The sequence below is a fragment of the Crocodylus siamensis genome, chromosome 2 (genome assembly GCF_052110815.1).
Source record: "Crocodylus siamensis isolate JL-2025a chromosome 2, ASM5211081v1, whole genome shotgun sequence".
Taxonomy (NCBI): Eukaryota; Metazoa; Chordata; order Crocodylia; family Crocodylidae; genus Crocodylus; species Crocodylus siamensis.
The window spans coordinates 281,358,156-281,379,918 of NC_143396.1; the positions used below are offsets into that span (position 1 = coordinate 281,358,156).

General features: G+C 44.1%; 2 protein-coding genes across 6 annotated transcripts in view; both read right to left on the reverse strand.

Annotated features, from left to right (window-relative positions):
• Positions 1-1,380: 1,380 nt before the first annotated feature.
• On the reverse strand, positions 1,381-12,669 carry AKAP5 (A-kinase anchoring protein 5). 4 transcript variants are annotated; one of them, XM_090034206.1, is made up of 3 exons: positions 8,254-12,669; positions 7,458-7,551; positions 1,381-6,197 (listed from the first exon to the last, which is right to left on the reverse strand). In XM_090034206.1, the coding sequence occupies exon 3, from the start codon at positions 5,553-5,555 to the stop codon at positions 4,083-4,085; it is 1,473 nt and encodes a 490-aa protein (XP_089890332.1). In that variant the 5' UTR covers positions 5,556-6,197; positions 7,458-7,551; positions 8,254-12,669; the 3' UTR covers positions 1,381-4,082. The 4 variants fall into 4 exon arrangements, with proteins under 4 accessions (XP_089890332.1, XP_089890334.1, XP_089890333.1 ...); XM_090034208.1 differs by lacking the exon at positions 8,254-12,669 and adding an exon at positions 7,884-8,227; XM_090034207.1 differs by lacking the exon at positions 8,254-12,669 and having other exon boundaries at positions 7,458-7,867.
• A 145-nt stretch (positions 12,670-12,814) lies between these two features.
• Positions 12,815-21,763, reverse strand: part of MTHFD1 (methylenetetrahydrofolate dehydrogenase, cyclohydrolase and formyltetrahydrofolate synthetase 1) — a 73,674-nt gene continuing 64,725 nt past the window's right edge. For both annotated transcript variants that reach the window (XM_090034204.1, XM_090034205.1), the window contains exons 27-28: positions 13,345-13,453; positions 12,815-13,170 (exon numbers count right to left, since the gene is read on the reverse strand). In XM_090034204.1, coding sequence (XP_089890330.1) covers positions 13,364-13,453 — 90 coding nt within the window. In that variant the 3' untranslated portion in view covers positions 12,815-13,170; positions 13,345-13,363. The remainder of the gene's footprint in view (positions 13,171-13,344; positions 13,454-21,763) is intronic.

A 21,763-nucleotide genomic window follows, 5' to 3' on the forward strand; every position in this document is an offset into this window, starting at 1 on the left:
GGTAGCTCTTGCAAAGCCGAGCAAACACCTGAATCTATGGCCTCTGACAGACATTACACTTAGTACGTGATTAAGTAGGCACCTGACCATATGCTAAGTTGGTGGATAGCGTGATACAACAGGAAATAAACCACAAAGTTACTACACAAAATACATGTAATAACTTTGTGGCTGGTCCCCATCATGCCTTTGAACATGTAGCCAGCACTCAGTCTCTGGAGCACTCTGGAGTCCTTCAAGACTGCCATGTGCTCCCAGGGCTGGGGCCGCAAGCAGCTGACTGGGGAGCACGGGGGAGACAAGCTTAGTACTTACTGGTGCAGAAGCAGCCCAGGATCATGGTCCCAGGCTCCCCCTGCACTGGAATTATGGCACAACGGGATCAGATGTGCAATCCCACGTATGGCATGGCAGGAAGCACAATTGCTGAGATCGCACATCAGATCCCATCGTGCCCTTACTTTAACTCCTGTCAGTGGGCTGTATTTCAAGTCTGCTCATGCATTTATTCCATACACTTCCCTTCCTGTTTAAAGGGGCAGCCTTTTGTCCAGTTTGAGTTTCTTACTTAGTGCTTAATTAACACTAGTGAAGTTCTTTGTGACATCTGCTGATCAATGGTAGGACGTCGAAGTGCAATGAGTGAAACGAGAAATGACATTTTCACTTTTCTTACTTTTAAATTGTCCTGTGAACTTATATGAAAGCTGCTACGTAAAAGAAAGCAGGCCTGCATTTTATTTCTTTGCCAGATTGCAATGAGGAAGGCAACTCTCTGGGCCGAGACTAACAGTTTTTGGTTTTTTGCCTTCCTCTGCCCCATGACATGTGGTCTACCTCTTACGATCATCTAGGCGGATTTAACCTAACCAGTTCTCTGCCACTCTAAGGGCCCAAAGGCACAAGCAGCGTGCTCAAACTTTCTCTGTATCATGCTGCCATTTTTTAGATTTATTTTTTGTATTAAAGCCAACAGGGTGACAAAGAAGTTTTCTGGCCCAGGGGAAAGAGGGTCATAATGAAGGCTCTTGTTGACTCTTTTTGACTTAATTATACCGTTACTTGTAATTGTGGGAATCCAGACTTGGTGGCCCATCCAGGTGCTCTGTCTAGTTTAGTCCTTGTTCTAGTCCTATGTCTGATCTATGTTGTAAACAAATCTCATTTGCCACTGAGATTAAAAGGATAGGAAGAGATAAACTCAGAAAAACTGTAAGCCCAAAGTAGGTCTTATATGAGTGAGTGCTATTCCACTGCCTCCAGTGAATTTTCATCCTCTTACACCAAGTCTGATTTTGTCCTATTACGTCTGAGGCTTGTAAACCTCACAGCCTAACCAAATTGTTAGATTAGTCCAAATGAAATCAGTGAATCGAGTGATACAATAAAAATGAGACATTTGCTTTAATCTGCAGGAACCAAAATGAAACACTGTGAAAAGGACACATTGGCTTAGCTATTCTCCAAAGACTGCAGTTCCCCCAGGGTCTACGCAGCCTTTTACTACTTACTGTGTGGTTCCCAGCTGGCTAGACACATTCAAAAATGAACAGAACTTCCTTGTGGATTCATCTTTCACTGTAAAATCCCTGCCTAGCTGCCCCACCAATCACAATGCAAAAAAGCACGAGGTACATCAGATTTTAATGAAGTGATTTTCAGCTATGTATCATTCAGTTCTAATGGAAGGAAAACCAGCAATAGCATAGAGGAAAGGCAAACACAAGTCTGAACATACATCAATAACGATTTCCTGCAGGCACAAGGCAGGAGAACAAGTGTATATTTGTCATTCTCTAAATTCCTACTCAAATCACACATTTTCTCTCCTTTTCTTTCAAATAACTCTTTTGTTCAACAGGCGCCGGCTGGCTAGTTCCTCAGCTAGTGCAAATTAACGTGAAAGCCATGTAAAATTGCTATCCCGATTGGCACCAGATGATGATCTAGCTCACTGAGGAGTAAAGCTATGTCCACTTCACAGAGCCCAAGAGGTTCCTTTTCACAGCCAATGCCAACAGACCCTCCACAGTTACACAGTTGCAGCCTTTCTCCATCCAGCACTGATGTATAGTGCAAGTCTGCTGGATCAAACAGGTAGTTTCCTGCATCCACGTATTGTCTGCGGAGAGTGCAGGAGTTCCAAAGTGCCATGAACTCTTAAAGCATCTTCTTTTAAAGTGTGACACCATATTCGCAGGGAACAGTATAAAGCGCAAAGCCATTCACAGTGCACATGCTGAACTACTGACACTTTGATCCAGATCACAGTTAATCAAACATATTCCTAGAAAAGAAAACGGAGGGACTTTTTACACCGTCACATCTAGGAATCTTCTTTTAAAGGTCTATACACATGCAGGCATGGTCTTCCTCTTCACTGCTAATATTCAGTTGGTACCATTGAGTGTGTACTCTGATGGTATTTTTTCCTTCTTGTGTTAAAATTTGAATGGGCATGGCTTCCCAGGAAAATGTACAGCCCTTGTCATTTAATGGGAATCTGAATACTGTCCTTGGGAAAAATCCCTGCGTGTTGTCAATATACGGTTGTCAAGTGAGGTTGCGATTTTTGCTTCATCTAAGAAACATTTGGCTGTTGTACGTAAGTCATAGCCCCATTACCACATGTATTCTCTAGTGGTAATAATCAAAAGGCCTGTTTTAAAGAGCTGGGAAGAAACAGGTCAAATGATACATGCGCACACACACGTATATATGATACATGTACATACATGCTATAAGCAGACACTTGCATGATGGGGCACATTGCCATTTTTGATGACACACTTGTTTCAGAATTCAGTCTGGCACGTTTCTGGTTGTTTGAACTGGAGTATGACTGTGCTAGATCTAAGTTTTCAGTGGGATAGACCAGAACACCAGTGAGGAGACAGTCAAGTGGAACCGGTGGGAGAAACTGGGGACCGGGGGGACATAACACAGTTATGCAGAGGTGGAAGAGACTGGGTTAAGGTTCGGAAAAACATGAAGCAATGGGAAAAGCCATCACAGTTAAAAGACATACAATTAAATTCTGGCTGCATTCAAGGGCACTGGCAGTAATTAAAAAAATAATCGTAAACTATAACAGCTCCACTGATTGCAGAATGATACGATTACAGGACCTATTCTAACCCTGAGGCAATACTTCACCACTAGCGCTCTAGCAGCTCATTTCTATTTATATCTCATGCCATGTATCAGATACATGCTCTAGCAAGGCTTAGGCCTCACTCATCACTACAATTTCATAAAAGCAAAGGGAAGACTCAGCAGAAGGGGATATATGTAACAGGCTGACTTCAGCTCAGCCCTGTACCAATGACATCAGTGAGTTTTGCCATTGATTTGAATGGGAGAAAGAGCAGGCAAGTTAAGTGACATCATTTTCTTGGCAACAGCAGTCCTTGGTCATGCTCATCTCTACTGCATGCATTGAATGTTCACAAGACAGTGCAGACAGTAGAAAAGGCCAAATGAAATGCACCAGTCTCTAGCTGCTCCATTTTGTGTTTTCAAAGGTGGTATGTTGAATGAGGGACACTGATTCAATCCTGCTGAGGACTGAGCATCCCCACATCATGCTGCAGTTACTGGACCCAAGCTGTTCCTTTAGAACTCAATGGCAAAGCTCCAGCTTCAGGGAGCTTAAGATCAAGTCCCATAAACTGCAGGGTGCTCTGGAAATTGCAAGACTGGGAAACACGGGATGACATAAATAAAATACAAATAACAAGAAAATCTAAACTATATAGTGGCAACAGGCACCCAACCTCAAAAAAAAATGAGTTCAGTAAGGGAAAACTGACCCAACAAAAACAACTTGCCCTCTCCACATTCCCTATAGCAGCATTTTAAGGCCTGGTCCCAAAAGGCATTCTGCACCATATGAGGTCAGCCACTTATTCTTGGATCCATTTTACATACACACAGCAATGTAACTGGCATGCAGAATTAAACTATATATGCTTAGACCTAAAATAGCTAAGGAGTCAGGACTATTTCTGGCTTTTCATCTCCAGAGTAAATGTACTTTTAAATTTAAATCGCTTTGCTCTCTTTTCTGGGCATTCTTGTCATCAGAGAAAACTGTTCTGTTTATTATGCTCCAAAGCCATTTCGTTAACCAGCTGTTCGATAGATGACTGAATCGCTGCTTTTACAAGTGAAGACGCAGTTTCTATCAGAAGCAATTCATACTGTTCTGAAGTTCTTTGCCCCTGATCATTGAGACCTTTGGGTGAGAGAGCATGGGAACTGTTTTTATCCTCCCTCCAGTGGCCACTGCCTGCCACTGAGCCCTGCTGGCAATCTGAAAAGCTACTGAAATCAAAGTTCCCACTTTTCTTACTCCCTTTGGGTTTTGTCTGACGTGGAATCAAGGGCAGCTTGCAGATATAGCTGGGCTCCACTTCATCGCAATTGTCTGCATCTGTAACTGTAATCACAATGCCCACCCCATCAACATCCTTGTTTTCTTCTAATTTAAATTGTTCGTTTGAACAGCTCTGTACATTTGCTGCCTCATCTCTAAATGCTGACTGATTGGAACCCATTAGCGTCTCTTTGGTTTTATAGTCCTCACTAACGCTTACGCTGATTCCAAACTCATCCAGTCCAGGCTGCTTCTCAGGCATGGCGTTTTTGCCTTGTACCTCTGTGACTCTAGGTACACACTCCGGTAGGTCCTCAGGCGGCTCAGCACCAAACGGAGCGCTGCCATCATCCTTCTTGGTTACTGTATGCAGTGCCATTTCTGGTTGGCTCCTCGGACATTGTTTTTCCTGGACTATTACAGCAACTGTCTCTGAATTCATTGTTTCTGACTGAATGGGGCATCCTGTGTGTTGGTCAGTGGATTCAAGTGGCCTGGGTTCTCGCGACAGCTCGTTCTCCCCAGCAGAATCGGCACTTTTTTCAGGCGTGCTCTCACTTTCTTTCTTTGCAGCAGATTGGCCGGAGGATTGATCAGGGCTTGATTGAACTGCAATTGCCAAACCCTCTAGTTCACTGGTAGCTTTATTCAAAATGTCCATTGCTTCATTTCCCTTAATATTGTTGTCTGATTCCTCTGTCATTTCACACAGGCTGGGTTTTCTCTTGCCACTTGAAAATCTTATGCATGGTATTTTCAGGCCAGAACGAATCTCTTTCTTGGGCAAACTCTGCAAGCCAGCCTCCTCTGTACTGGTCTCCAGCTGGACTTGAGAGTCGGAAGGTACATGTTTCCTGGAAGAAGACTTTAACTTTCTCCTTGGTCTCACAAAACATTTTATAGTTGCCCAGGCTCCTTTGGGTGACTGAGACGGATTGGAAGTTTTCCCTTCTCTATGGTCTGCACTGCACTGGCTGGTTTGATTCAAGTTTGCAGACTCTTCTTCGCAGGTACCCTTCATGTCTGAAGCCTTCTTGCCTGACTTCTTTCTTTTCTTAAAACAAAACATGGAGGGTTTTTCTGCCTCTTCTTCAGCTGGAGGGCACAGTTTTGCTGCACCCTGCATTTCTGACTCCGCTGTGTTTTCCATTTGAATATCCTTAGCTGCCTTCTCCATACTTGTAGCCCTTTTTTATTTTTTACACAATACTTTTTCTCTATTAGCCTTTCAGATGAATGAACTTCAAAGCAGCTCAAAGGATGTTTCTTAGAAGTTATTTCTAAGGAACATTTAATTGCTTTAGTTTACTGATAAGACACTATACAAAGGGATGTTTTAATGGGGTCCGTATGTTAGTTTTCTATTTTCAGTTGGTTTTATTACTTGCTTACTTACCTTTCCTCAGAAAGACTTAATATTTACATTTTAACAACATGCTTTCCTTTCTTTAACTGACCAGATTCAGCCTCCCCTTTAGGATAATCAACCTGCAACACTACTTGATGTGGTATTAGTATTATTTGACCAATAATCCACTGGATTGATTTTCAATTCTTGATCTAACATCGACTAAACATTTTCTACTGGCAATAGGCAACAGAAAACAACTTCCACTTTCTAATACATTTATGAGAACACTGTTTGAAGTGATAGTAAGACAAGATACAGCAAGTGGCCTCCTTTTGTCTCCAATGAGAGGGTCAGCTGTTATTCTGTCTTTCCTCATTTACGTTTTACTTCAGTTCATGTGACAAGTTATACCACACGTGCGGAAAAGTATGGCGTAGTCTTTCATCTTTCTGAGTGCTACATGGGCGTCTGCAACAAAGCAAAGTGATGAAAAACATTTAGGCGCTAAGAATGAAAATACATATTTTTTTCAGATTTGTGCATTTCACTTCTAAAATCCCGCGTGCATCCTGATCCATGGGGGTGGGCAGCAGGGTTAGGCTGTAAGTCTATCCTCAGGCGGGCAACTGCAGTTCTTCTTGGAATCAGCATCTGAAGGCAAAATAAGGTCACTAGTGTGCCAGATTAGATACATTAAAGCATAAGAGATGAATTTTATATGGAACGAAGGGGAGTTTACTCCCACATCAACAGAGAAAATACCTTTCTCTTCCATCTTCCACTGATTTCCTAAACATTTTCTACATCTCCCCTAAATGAGCTCACAATTCCCTCAAGAGAAATTATAAGCTTGAGACATCTTATATTTTTATCCTTCATGCACAGGATGATGATGTGCAGCTATATGAAATATAAAAAGGAGGCTTGCGAAATCCAGACATAACCCAAACTGCACAAGGCACTCATTTATAGTGCTTGCATGTCTTCCATGGCAACCTTACTCACACAGTGCATGTATTCATCATAAAATGCATGTAATCTTTTTAAAGAAATGCTGCCTCAAATGCTGCCATCATCAGAACATTATGAACAAACAAATGTATCTAACAGGAAAGGACGTGCTTTTGTACACGGGATGCTCCTTTACTGGATACTTTGAGAAGTTCTTGAGGAATATTTTCTTTTACATACGTCTTGAATTCCTTTGAAAAATACACGTATTCTTAGAAGTTTTAACAAGCTAAACTGAATTGCTATATTCAGCAGTCGTATAGTGTCATCCAGAGTGGCTGCAGGAATGCGATATACTCTGAAGTGATGTTTTATTATGAATATTTTTGATAATCGTTGGCACAATTTGCTTGCTAAAACTTGACTCAAGGCTCTGTGCTCTGGAGTCTGTATCTATGATAAAATACACGAAATCTGTAACAGAGTGAGAACCTAGCTTTAAAAAAATTAGATTTAGGGAAGTGTTTCATCACGATCACCATCATTTTTTCCTTTCTTCTGGCATTACTGTGCCTCTGATTGGAAAGACAAAGAGAAGAAAAACCCCAGAGAATATATAAAAGTAGGTGTCTTCTCAGTCTCTTTTTCTTTTCATTTATTGTTCTTTTCTTTTATAACACCAACACACTCTGGGATCACTCCAATACATCCTTCACCTCATGCGAACAACACCACCCCCAATTAAACAGCAAAAAATTCACATCTGGATGCCCTGACCTCTTGCGTGCTCCTCTGCGTGTGGCCATTTATCCCGAATGGCAGGCAGGTGGGTGCCGATTACTGGCGGTCTTCAGGCCAGTGGCGTCTGAAACTGCAGGGAAGGAGAAAGACAAGGTGCTCAGTGCACTGCCAGCTTTGGGCTCGACCCCATACACCCTTTTCTAGACAAGTCATGGAAAATGAGGGTGGGAAGGGACCTAATCCAAGCCGCTGCTCAAAGCAGGACCAGCCCCAACTACGTCATCCCACCCAGGGCTTTATCCAGCCAGGTCTGAAACCCTCCAAGGACGGAGCTGCCCCCACCTCTCTGGGCAGCCTGCTCCCGTGCTTCGCCACCCTCAGCCTGAGAAAGTTTCTCCTCACGTCCAACCGAAACCGCCCCTGCTGCAACCTGAACCCAGCGCTCCCTGTCGCGCCTGTCACCCCGAGAGCAGCCCGGCTCCCTCCTCTTTGCGGCTCCCCTCAGGTTGGATTCAATCCCCTCGGCTTTCTCTGCTCCGGACTAAAGCAGCCCGGTTCCGCCGGCCTCGCCCTCATCGCTCCGTCCCCCAGCATCTTCCTCGCCCTCCACCGGACTCCCCGCGACTTGTTGGGGTGAGGGGCGGGGGGCCCCTCCCCCTCCCGGCGAGGGCGCCCGCAGCCTGCCTGGCGACGGGGGCCCGCGCCTCCCCGCAGCCCCGAGGCACTTCGTGCAGGACGGTGCTTCCCGGCCCCGATCCCGCCGGGTCTGTGCGGGGCGGGGGGGGGGCCGTTTCCCAGGCTCGGAGGTCCGCGCCCGCCGCCCCGCACCCACCTTGGCTCCGGCCCCGCAGCGGCAGGTGCGGGCGATGCTGCGCGTCCGCTCCGCCGGCCCCGGCCCCGGGTGGGTGGCCCGGGCGCGGCTCCGCCCCGCGCCCCGAGGCGGGAGCCGCCCCGCCCCGCGCGGGCCCGGCTGCAGCGCTCCGGCAGGGCGGCCGCGCCGCACCGGGCGTCAGGGGCCAGCTGCACCCGCCCGCTGGCGGTGGGCTCAAAGGCAGGGCTGTCCGAAGGCGACAAAAGCCGCCCAGGGAGGCGGCGCCTGCTCCTCTTTTCCTAGCAGGAGCTGGCAGGTTTCCGCCTTGGGAATTCTGCACGAGACGCGCTCCTGCCGGGAAAGCCGTTGCCATCCGGCAAAGGTTTCAGCTGAGGCACAAACGGAGAAACTGCCATCGTGGGCGAGGAAGCCGCAGCCCGGCCAGGGCGCAGGTTGAGCGAGTAGGACAGCGCGCTAGCACTTTCCCCCGCTTCATGTTACCCTTTTACACCCCGGCCTCTAAAGCTTCAGTTAGAAAAAAAAGACGTTTCAAGGTGCTGATAACTGAAAGAAACGGGAAGACGCAGGCCAAGCGTAGTGTCCAGAGGGACCTGAACTTCCCCGTTCACTAACGAGAACTCGCGCTTTACTGCACCTGCGGCGGGAGGGAGCAGCGCGCAGGACGCTGAACCCCTGCGCGAGGGAGCGCCCTGCGCGAGGCTCAGAGCACCATCGTCCCCCTGCCCTTCCCAATCTGCCTTCAGCCGCTACAGCCAAGCACCGAACTGTACCTGGTCCAGCATGCGGACCGACCGGCACAAGGGTGGTCTACACGAAGCAAGCACAAAGACAGTACTGAACATTTATGCATTTTCTTGGAAATGCACGCACTTTTGCAGCCGTGCACGCACTTCTGCAGCCAGTATTTTCTCCCATACAGATATACATGGTGCATTTAACTTGGCAGTGTCATCTTATTGCTCCCTTTCTTAAACGGCGTGTTACTTAGCTATATAGCTGTGCTCACTGGCCATACGACTTGGGCGTTATACGGTGGTGCAAGCCAACCAGTAACAAAGTCCTGGAGTGTGTTGGGGGCATGTCCACCAAAGTGTCAGCTATGACAGATTGGACACAAAGCTCAGATGGATGGCAACCAACTGCCCAAGCGGTTCGTAGATGAGGAACTTGAAGGATGGGAAGAGAAAGCTTGGTTGCCTACAAATGTGCTTCAAGGACCACATAAAGGTTCACTTCATTGAGTGCAATCCACTGACTAGCTCCTTTGAGCTCTTGGCTGTAAATAAGCAGCAATGAAGTGCCACAGTAAGGGAAGACATACGCCTTTTTGAACACAGAGGGCATGCTCTTAAGCAGCAACAGCACACAAGCCAAAAGATGCCTTCACAGCAGGAGCAACGGCAGCCTGGCTCACACTGGGTGGCGCTGAATTTTGTGACAAAAAGGAATTTGCGATGCATAAGCTGGCAATTACCTGTGCAAATGTCAGGTGGCCTGACTGGCACCAACATCCTTCATTACGATGGATGCATAACAACACTAATGGCAACTCTTATGACAGATGTGTTTCCGCCAACTTTTCCTTATCCAGAGACGACCCACGCCTCTCCTAGGTGAGTTGTTCCTATCAGGAGCTACAAAGATCATGATGAAGCTTGTCAGGGTGTAGGCGTTTTTTCCTTCTACCTTAAAAGACAAAGACAAGGGCATACAGAGGAAGCTAACAAACAGCATCAAGTCAAATGTATGTGCCAGCACCATGCGACTAGCGTCGTGTCTGATCACATTTGACTCCTTCGTCCAAGTGGTAAAATATCTATTTGCAGTTGAGTCAGGTGGGGGCAGATTAGCATGAGACTGGAGTTGCAGCAAGATGCCTTAACCACAATGCCAAAAAGAGAATGTGAATCACAAATTCAAGTACTTTACCTCAAGGTGGATGATACAGATTTAGGTCTCTCATCATATCAGCTTAAATACCTTGCATCTGGAACACAGTTGGGTAGTTAAATTGCACAGAACTCAGCTTTTATGGAGTTTCAGAATAAGCTGATTATGCAGAGGAATGATCTGACAGAGGTGCTAAGGCTATGCGACTAGGCAGGGACTCCAGTTAGACCAAGGACAAGCTTTTTTGCTTGAAAGCAGATTTTTGAGATGCAATGCTTGCACTCTTCTAATATTTGTCTTACTCCGGCAGTGAACGTGGCATGGGCAACATGGGAAGAGGCACATATAGCGTGTACTCTCCCTATCTCAGTGCCCATGGCTGGCCCCAAACCAGCAGAATTAGGTTAACATCCCACATTATGTCACAGATGGAACTTAGCAGAAATGCCACCATCTTGGGTAACCATGGGAATGTTCTTTCCGTGACACAAACAGTTTTCCAGGTCTGTAAAGGCACAAGGAAGTCTTACATCATTTGGATTTGATCTCTCTAGACAAAAGCAGAAGGCATGGAGGGGGGCGGGGAGGAGACTTGAAGGTTTATCCAGTATGTAAAGTGTTCATAGATCCGTAGATGGTTGGGGGCTGGAAGGGACCTCGCAAGATCAGTGTGTCCAGCCCCACAGCACTAGGGAGGAAAGACAACTGGGGTCAGGTTTATAAAAAAAAAAAACAAACAGCAATTAATGAATGCCCACTGAAGTTCAGAAAAATGGCAATTAGCTTGTTTTATGCAAAAAAAAAAAAAAAATTATGAGATCCATAAAACTGAACTCTAAGGATGGTTAAGCCCTGGAACAGGCAGTCAAGGAAGACTGGGAAAAGCCCATCTATGAAGGTTTTTATAAAACAGGTTAGATGAGCATCTTTCAGGGAGGGTCTGGGTATAATTACCTGCCTCAGAGCAGGAAGATGGAGTAGATGACCTTGTGAGGTCCCCTTCAGCCCTGTACTTCTATGATTAATCACTGGATTAAGGAGATGTCAACTGAAATAGTCCTTGCAGAAAGGGAGAGGACAAACTACTTTCTAATGTTTAAGAGCGTCATACTAAAGAACATGAAAACGTGACCAGGAAAGAAAAAAGGCAGGTTGAAGGAATGAGATGGGCTGTTCAGAAAAGGGGGATGCAGCAGGAAAAGCAACAGCGAGATGAGAGAGAAAGACTGAATGAAGCACCTGGCACCTGCAGGATGGGCAGCTTGCCTCCAAGGAGCAGCCAGCACAGGAAGCCTTAGTTGAAGGAGCTCCTCATGTACCTAGCTATGCCCTACACATGGGGAAAAACAATTCCTGACCCCATGCCAAGAGCCTGTTCACACCCTGAAAATCTGATTGCAAATAACTGCTTTGCTTTGAATATTATATAAAAGAAAATTTTAAACAAGCCTAAAAATGCCTCTTAGGAATCTTATGACAACTTAAGTTATTGTAACTTCACTCCTGTGACAGCCCGGTAATTGTTACATAATTATTCTCTCTGATAGCTTGCTATATATAGTGTACATGTATTACAGATGAGCCCATATGCTGATGCACACTCCTACATCAATGCTTCTCCCAGTCACTGCAATTCTTTAATATGCTCTTAGGCTCAGATACAAGCAATGGGCCTTGTAGTCTGATGTGGAAAGGATTATTCATAGATATTTCGCTGCTTGCATGGGAAAGATTTTCTGTTCAATTGCTGGGATTAGCAGAACTGGTGGTTTCACTTCAGATCTCTTGCAGTCAACGGTGAGCATATCAAAATCCACTGAATAAAATTTAGGTAGTTTATTTTCCTACACATGACATGCAGTATCCAGGAAGGGATGTAAGATTAAACCTAAACATACTGGCGCACTGGAGGCTCAACAGTATTACTGCAATACTGCAATCACTTTTGCCTGTCAATTCTGGAAACTGCTGCTGTGTACAATCCCCAAACTGACCATAAAAATAAAGTTCAGCTTCATTAATCTCAATGCATATATTAAAGCCCAGGGTACTCTGAAAAGATTTAGCCATTCATTTGTATTAATTACAAGTCTGGCAACAAGTTCATTTTCCCATGATGAGAATTTTTTTGGACTACTCTGACAAACACCGTCGCAAAAAATTTGCCTTGGTGCTTGTGGTGTCTCTGTTCCTGATATTTCAGGAAGCAAGTGTAGGAAAACTCATCCAAGTCAGAAAACCATGTATGGCATATTCTCTTCTTCAGCCACCACCACTGAATGGGAAGCCAGTCTGCAAAAAGGTGATGTCTTGTGTTTTGTCAATAGCACAATATATATATAAATCACACAGATGCTGATCACAGCAGGGATTTCTAATAGCGAGATCTGATATGGTTCACATGTTGATAAGCACAAAACACACCAGAAACCAAAAGCTTTTGGGAAGTGGAGAAACAAAGGAATTCTTCTTCGCTGCGTAGTTGTGACTGCTACTGGTGCAGTCTCATGTTACAACATCCTCTCCTTGAATGCTAGCAGTGGATTCTAAAATTGAGTAGGTAGAAAGACACTGTCCAGCCTTCAAAGGATGATGTCTATCCACACTCTAGAAATATGCTGAAAACAACTTAAGCCCCAGGCTGTTGCAAACATTGGACAAGTCAGAAAACTCCATTTTTATGTTTTAATATATTAAAATCATCTTAAAATCAGTGATAGAAAGGGAGGGTTAAAACTGGTGGTTTGGCTACAAGTATGAAGCAGAATGTTCATATTCACTAAGGAAATTCTTTAAAATATCAGTGTGTAAAACTTACTGCAGGTTCTTCACTGAACTAAAAGATTAGCTTGGAATAAGACTTTTAAAAAATTACTGTAAATTTAAACAAACGTATATATATTCCAGTCATTCCCATATACTTCTTATCCCATTCACTTCACATCTTGCATTCTCAGTCGTATCTTATTTTGGCTTAAGTCAGGGCAGAGTTCAGTTTACATTACTCATCAGGTAGTCTTCTGGTAGCTAGAAAGAAAAATAAATCCAATTACTAAATTATAGTACTGCAGGAAACTTTTAGCCTGAATTATAATCAAATGAAAACATGTAGCCTTATGCTGAGATGAGCGTAACTACGTTAGCTCAGGCTTTAAAAATAAAACTCAAACATTTGCAAACTAGCCTAAGGAAGACATTTACCTCTGGTTGGCAACGTTTTTTAGAAGAGCCCATTCACCTCTTCTGTCACTGGGTCCAAGTCGATATCATAGAAGCAGGGCCGAGTTGGAAGGCCTGGCATAGTACTCATCTAAGAGACAAAGACAGCTCTATTAAAGCAATAAGCAGGATTCAGTGGATGGAATTGGGACCAGGAGTTAGAGGGGTCTTGTCTTATTCCCAGCTATGGCACTGACTCAATGGCCTCGTATAATGCACTTGAGCATGGGTTTAAACTTATACTTGTGTATAGTTCTGCTACTCAGTGGAACAGCCTGCAAGCTTAAAAGTAGTATGACTTTATATGCTCTACTAGGCTGGGGCAATAACCACTTGTAGCAGTTTCTTTGGTTTCACTTACTAGGATTTGGATGGACTGTGCACATGGGAGGATCTACGATTTTGAAGAGGAAGGTGCAGATGGTATGGTGTGGTGAGGTGCATCATCACATATAACATGAAACATTTTTTCTCCAGTTGAAAAGAAACTAGAAGCTTTACTAATATGCTAGGGCACTGGTTTTCACACCATGCTCTGCAGAACCCTGGGGTCCTGCAACAGGTCGTCAGGAGAAATGCGGGTGTGCGCCAGGAGGTGGTCTGCTGTCATTGCTAAGCTGAGTCCCCTGGCTGGGGTAGGGGTTTTGTGACAAAATAAGTGTTATGAAAAGTTTCTGTGACTTTAGGAAGTTTGAAAACCACTGTGCTAGGGGCCCAGCCCTGTTGTTCAGTTTAAGTTCAAAGCAAGAAAATCAACGTAACTGCTGGAATGTGCACTTAAAAATATCAGCTTGCTAGATTATGTTTAAAAATGATGACAAACTAGGCAAAAAACAGTTGAAAGATATGGTATTTTTAGTCCTGCCACCATTACAAATAAATATAAATCTCTCATTCAGATCTGTAAAACAAAATCTAGTCTTCTTGATCATCTTGACAGTACCTCCAATACTTTACTGTCAGTCATTTCTACACCTGAGTTAGTATTACTACACCTGAATGCAGGTTTTTAGCTAGAACTAAAAACATTTTGCAAGGCTATGAACAGAAGAGAGACGTTAGCAGGAATGGCTAACAGACAGCAAAATTGCAGAAAAAAGGATAGCTTGATTAATGGAACATCAAGACCTTAAAAAGGAGAGTCATTAACGCGTGTGAAGTGGGGAGAGAGATTAGGAAGATGATAATGAGCAGTGAAGTCTGTAGGTAATTTTAAAGTTTAGTTGGAGCAGAAATAAGGGTGGGGGGAAGGAGTGGAAATGCATCCTCCCTGGATCCACCCCTGACTATACAGTCATTCATTCTGAGAGACATGTTTTAAAGCAGGATGAATGTGCACTGGCAAAACTGAAGGGAGAAACTAGCATAAGGTCTGCCCATGCTACACCCCTGCTGCTAGTGGAAAAGCCATCATTTTCCTTTGGAGTTTGTCCCAGGGGTGATCACCATCACTGTTAGAAATTGGGGCCTTAATTCCAATCTGAATTTATCTGGCTTCAGCCTCTAGCCATTGATTCTTGCTATGCTCTTTGCTAACTGAAAGAGCTCTTTGTCAGCTAGCGTCTTCTGCCCAGGCAGATGCTTATACATCATAATTAAGTCACCTCTTGATCCTTCTTTTTAATCAGCAAAACAAGTGAACCTCTTTGCATCTTTTATCACAAGACATTTTCTTTAGTCTTTAACACGTTTGTTGCTCTTTTGGCACCCCAACTTCGTTTTAAAAATTTGAACATAAGAATTGTATGCTGCAGTGCATACCACTACTAGCTTGAGTAATGCTTACAGCAGAGGCAGGCAAATATGGCCGGGAGGCTGGATCCAGCCCACCAAGCACTTTCATCTGGCCAGCATGGCCCCCCGACAAATTGTGCCCTGCCCAGCCCTTCCGCCCCCGGGGGTGGGAGTGAGACGCCCAGTGTACACAAGCCCCCAAACATACTTTATAGCCTCGCTCCCACCCTCCTGGCCTGCATGTAGCTTCCAAGTGGGGCTGCCTCTACCGCTCCCCCGGGGACCTGATCCACTTCCCCACTCTCTTGCTGGCTCTGGGCAGCAGGTAGGGAAGCTGCAAGGGCAGGGCCCAGATTGTGGGGCTGGGAGCAGCACGGAGCTAGGGTGGGCAGCATGTGGGTGTGTGGGAGGGTGAAGAGCGTGGGGATCCCCCCCACATACGCCCACCACGCACAGCCCCACAGTCGGGGGTAGCAGCAGCAGGCTGGGCGCTCAGGGCACAGGCACCTGGCAGGGCACAGCTCCGGCCAGTGCTGCACATTGCAGCAAGGGGCGCAGCCTCCCCCGGGCTGTCTGTATTGTTGGTGCTCCGTGCAGTGGGGCTTCTTTCCTGTGCTGTGCAGCCCTGGCAGGGAAAGCACCAGGCTCCAGCATGTGGGGCTTCCCTCCCTGCTGTGTGAGCACAGAGGCTGTGTGCGAGTGGGGGGAAGTGCCAGAAATACAGACTGCCAGGGGAGCCATGTCCCTTGTGGCATTGTGCAGTGCTGGTTGGAGCCACGCTCCACTGAGCGCCTGCCTGCTGCTGTGCCATGGGTGGGGAGGTGTCCGTAGCCTCCTCGACACCCACACCATCTCCCACAATCCCCCACATATACACAACCACCCCACTCCTCATATCCTACCACACACCTTGCATACCACACCACCCACACCCCAACCCCCATCCCCACCATATACACACACACCCAGCATACACACACAAAATAAAAAAAAAAATAAGAATTTTTTCCTTGAGTTATTATGCAATCACCTCTATATACACTATGCAAAACACAAATCATGGCTAAAGTATTTTTTGTAATAAAATTAAAAGATGTTAGAGTAAATGTTTGATTTTTAGTGTATGATTTGTTTTTTTTTTGGTTCTAATCCCTCCCCCCCAGGGGTATGGGGGCAAGGGGAAGGGCACCCGGTGGCAAAGGTCGGGGTGGGACTTCCGGTCCCAAAATGGCAAAAGGGGGTGGGGCAACTGCCAGGGGGCAGGGCTACCCATTCAGCCCTCAACAGCTCACCAAAACTTGTTAAGTGGCCCTCCACCTGAAATAATTTATACAGAACAGTAAAATCACCTCTTTATACATCCAAATTTTAGATGAGCCTTTACTGCTACAGCATCACACTGCTGTTTGTCAGCCACGAACCCTAAATTCCTTTTATTCGGGACTATGAATGTGTTTTGTATTGTTTGTTCCTGTATGCATAACTTTAGCTGCTTTAAAAGGTATTTTGCTTGAATGGGCCCCAGTGATCCAGATCAATCTGTATGAATGCCCTGTCCTGGTTAATTAGCATTCTGTGAGGCTTTGGGATTATCAGCAGTGATTGTGTATTTACTTACAGATCCCCGATTAAAGAAACTAAATCACATCAGGCAAAGAATGGATATTTTGGAAACCCGCTAGAACCAGGCTCATTCGGTTTATTAATGACTACTTTGAGATTTGTCAGTCAGCCAGTTTTAATCAATTTAATGTGTGCTCATTAATATCTCATGGGGCTAATTTCTAAAATGAGAATATTGTGCAGTTCCAAGTCAAATATTTCAACAGAAGTCTATATCCATTCCATGTATGCAGTCGCCTTTATCAAATAAGCTTGTAATCTCAAGTAAAGACCTCTTGTATGGGAAGAGCAAAACCTCCATAGGAGATTAATAGAAAGTTAATAACAGTACTTAAAAAATTACAGTGAACTCTGAACACAAAAGCCACAAGAACAATAAAAATTATAAGTCTCAAGAACAAGCCATTCTCTTCATCATGGGGACTGGCAGAGGAGAATGGGGAGTGCATGAAGGATACCAGCTGCTTGCTATCTGTGCCTTTTGTCATCACAGATCATCGTGCTCTTTCCTGCTGCACTCTTGTCTCTGTGCACTGTATTTTGTGGTGAATAAGGCAGCATTCAATTAATGGTGTGAAATTAACTGCTGTTTCTTCCTTTGGGAAGGATATAACATCTTTTGAGCGCTAACTTGCAATCAGTCATTTGTAAAAACAAATTTTCTTTTTAAATTACTATTCTAGAAAACAAGGATACTGAACTGCAGATCTAGTCCTCATTTCAAACAAATGTGTAAACATAGTAGGAGGGAGTTTTAAGACAGCCCCAAATGCATCAGGTCCCCAATTTGGCAACCAAGTAAAGACAGCTGGATTTCCTACTTATCTAAAAACACAATGAAGTTCACAGGGCTATGCACATGAAAAGGTTTCTTCTGGCCACAGAGAGACACTTGCATGATCAGATAGGGAATAATTTTTTTTAGGCCTGAAGTGGTAAAATTAAAGTATATACTGTAACTAGCTTTCCAGCTGTCTGCTGTCTCCTAGAAAGGTCCCTTACTAGAACAATGGTTCCTGTATGCCCAATCATTTGTTGTCTATTACCTAGCATCTTCAAATCCAAAAATTACCTTCTCATCTGGTAAGAGACTAATGTATTAGCAGTGCCTTCCGAGGGATACACAGATCCAAGTTATTAGAAGTGTCTAGTTTGCCAGCCACAAAATTCAACATTATAATGTCCTATCATTGGGAAGTGCCTTATGATTTATGTTAAAGAAAATAATTTACTGTATGAATGTCCATAATTCATAATGCATTTTTTACTGTTGTTCTCAGATCTAGGTTTAATTCTATCAACTGAAGTATTCAGGGTTTTTTTCCCTCTCTAACATGTATACTAGAAAATGGAAGAACTTAGAGCAAGTCTAATGATATAAATACGTAGGTACAGACCATGTGGATGCACTGGATACACCTGCAGAATTTCTAATAAACTCCTCTAACAACCAAGATAACTATGTACCAAAGTTTTTTTGTTTTGTTTTGTTTTTTTTTTACTTTTTCACTGACTAAACAACAAGAAAGAAATATTACTGGACAGAGCAAACAGCGGTTTGCTTTCATGGCTTTTCTTCCTTTATATTTAAAAAATATACTAAAATAGTACAGTTTTGACTGAAAAAATTCATTTAATAGGACACATTTATAAGTTGTTGCAGATAAATGTAATGTGAGCATTTTCTAATCAGAAGCCCCACTCCCACTGAAACTTCAGCTCAAAAAGCTGATGTCCAAAGTATTTGTTGGCTCCTTCTTTTTATCTGAATTGCTCAGTCTGAATTCCATATACACGAGTCCGAATTCTGCAATCATATCCCTCTAATACTAACTAGGCTTCATGAATACTTAACAAAGAACCCATTTGGTTAGAAGTTCACACCCCTAATAATAGAACTTCTAATTAATTTTCAATAGAAGCAACATCAGGCTTAATCTTCCGTCCAAGAAAACTTAAGAAATGTGATACATGATGTCTGATGTTCTAGGGACTAAAGAAACATGGGTGATTAGGACAACAGTATTTGGTTTTGATTTCTGGAACCCTATGTATATTTGATCTAATGTATGTGCCACCCCAGTGTTTAAAATTCTTCCAATCCTTGTTTGGATTAAATTCTGGCTTGTTTGCAGCACACTATCATTGATTACAGGAATGAGCTCAATGCATCTTTTCTGTTGGCCCAGACACACAGTGCTCTCTTTAAAGATGGATGAGTTACGGATTTAAACAGGACGTGATTATTTTATTCATCATTGTTAATCTAAAAATATGAACCTTGCTACATTCTTCTCATTCAGTAAGAACAACTCAGCATTTGGCTGCAGCACAAGTCACCACTTGTGCCATATTCCTTTTGGAGCTAAGAGCAGACACTCAGAAAGTCGATCTAAGTGATCTCTTGAGGTCTCTTCCAGCCTTATTTTTCTATGAAACAATGCATTATGAAACTTGGGCACTTTGTAATTCCCTTAACTAGCATTCACCCATACTAGATCTCTCTCTCTCTCTCTCTCTCCAGATTTCCAGACACTCTTTTAGCCTTGGTGGTGTTTCTTTGAGCATGATTCTTCACATCATTGTGCTGTGTGTCCAGCTCTTTTCTGAACTGCTGTTTGTTTCAACAATTTAGGGTGGCAATCCTTCAACATTTGCACTTAATTTTTGTTGTTTCCTTTGTAGTTACTTTCTTCTCTAAGTTGAAGGGACACAGGTCACATCAGTATGCATTAACTAGTTAATTACTGATCCCTGGGAAGACAAACCCTAAAACTATTATTTTGTTTAGGTTTTGTCTGTCTTCATTGCCCGAAACTCCATTAAGGGTATGACTATACACTGTACACAAATTACAGCAAGATCAGCTTTAGCATGGATTTGGAGAGTTAGCTACCCTGCAACAACTACCTGGATGCATGATTTTAGCCAGGTGTAAACATGAGGTGGCTCACTCCACTTTCATTGAGGAGCGAGCTACTGTTTACTTACCAGGGGCGGGAAGCATGAACGTGGGCCGTTATTGTGGAGCAGCTGATGCACTAAATTTACACTCTAGCTTGCCCATGATACCAGTAACTCGTCCTGTGTACACACAGTAATACCCACATTTGTGGCTGGTATTTTTCTTTTTGTCACACTTTAAATTAAGGGGGCATACAGGATGCATTATGGGAATGGGAACACAAGTTTACCACAGGACACGCCAGGACATGAACCAATGTGTTAGTCTATCGTTCCACTCTTAACCCGTGATAGGTGCCAGATAGTTCACCCTTCACTGACTGTGGGATACACTACCTTGCACTAACCACTGGCTAAGAGTGCCCACAAGCATTTACTGCAGAGCAGCTGTTGCACTATAAATCTGCCCTGCAGCTGCCTTCATGGTAACTTATGGGTGCCTATACCCAACACAACACAACAAACAGGCAAAATATTATAACTGGTCATAAGGAATCTACAGATCTATTGCATTCTGTTACCAGTTGATTAGCCATTTTTACAATAGCTACTGATCATTGCCAAATCCTGTGTATAAGCTACATCTGTGCCCTCAAGAAATATAGCCATACTCTATCATCTTCAGAGACCTCCTGCACCATCTCTTCTGAGAGCACACCTTTATACCGTAGCCATGCTCTGCAGATTTCTCTGCCAAGCATCACTTCAAACCAGTGACTAACAGGGGATACTATGAAATGCTTTGTAAGCCCAATTTAATTCATGACAGGCTGGGGTTTTAACTGTATTTCCAGAGATGGGCATCCATGCCAGCCAGCCACATTGCTGTGCCACTTCTGTGCAGCTTTTATTACTGCGTCTTCTTTTCCCTTTTTTCTTCTGTGCAAACCAGACAGGCAATCTGGAAGAAGTGACTACAGCTAGCTTAATGGGTCCATTGGAATTCAAGCCTGAGCACGCTGCCTCCGATTTAACTTTGCCCATGCAGCGTGAACACTTTCCGCATCTGTGAGAAGCGATGATGCCACTGGGGACCAATAACCTTCAAGCCACTCTAGGAATTGAGTTGTCGAGCATGTCTGCACCATGAAGGATTCAATGAATACTCATTAGGGGTGAATCCCTGTGCTACTGGGGGAGTGATGAGCAATGGCACAGGATACAAGGGAAACTCGCTCTCAAGTGTTTTCATTAATTTCGTCTACTGTTTGTTCTTGTTTAACCTAACACTTCTTCCTGCCCTGCCATGAAATATTACTATGACTGGCGTGTTAGATCTGTGGGTTTGAATCATAATCAGTTCACTGTACCTGGATTTGGTTTGTATGAGGAAATCTTAAAAAATTAAAATGACTGATTTCAAAAACATGCATAAAAGAGTAAACATAGTTGGTCAGTCATGATGAGTACAGAACTGCCTGGGTCACTGTGTAGCTGAATGCTTCTTTTAATTCATGTTTCAAAAAACAATACAAGAGCCCTGAAACAACATTTAGAGAATGAAACCCTCACAGAGGCATAACAAGTATTTTTGGCACCCTGGGCAGCAGAAGTGTACTTGGCAGGGGGGTGTTGGAACAGAGGCAGGGGGCTCTAGGCTCTACAGGCAAGGATGCAGCAGCCACAGAGTATAGGCACAGGTACATATAGATACACATCACATATATGCACCTCCCCTCACAGGTGTGCACGTGCATGTGCAATCTTGGCTACTTCTTTCTGCTCTGTGCTGCCAGAAGCCATAGCTACTGAAGTCCTGAGCTCCCCCGGCCTCTGATCCAGTGCCCCCACTTAGAGAGTGCCCAAAGATCACGGCCCTTTCCCATGGCTAGTTACACAACTGGAAACTGTGGACTCAAGGCAACAAACTACTTAAACCAGCATGGGCAGGCACAAGGTAAATTTTTCCAGTAAACCTCTTTCAATTCAGTTTTGTGCTGATCTGATCAGTCTTTACCTAGCTATTCTAGTGCTGCTCTCCCCTGCTCTTCCAAATTGCTTTGTGGTTTGGTAATGTGGACAAATGGCAGATAAAGAACATTAATTTTCTGTCTGACCCAGGCAAGTTTTGAATATCTTT

Excerpts from the sequence above, each read along its gene's own strand:
- AKAP5 (XM_090034206.1), bottom strand. The coding sequence starts at position 5,555 with ATGGAGAAGGCAGCTAAGGATATTCAAATGGAAAACACAGCGGAGTCA.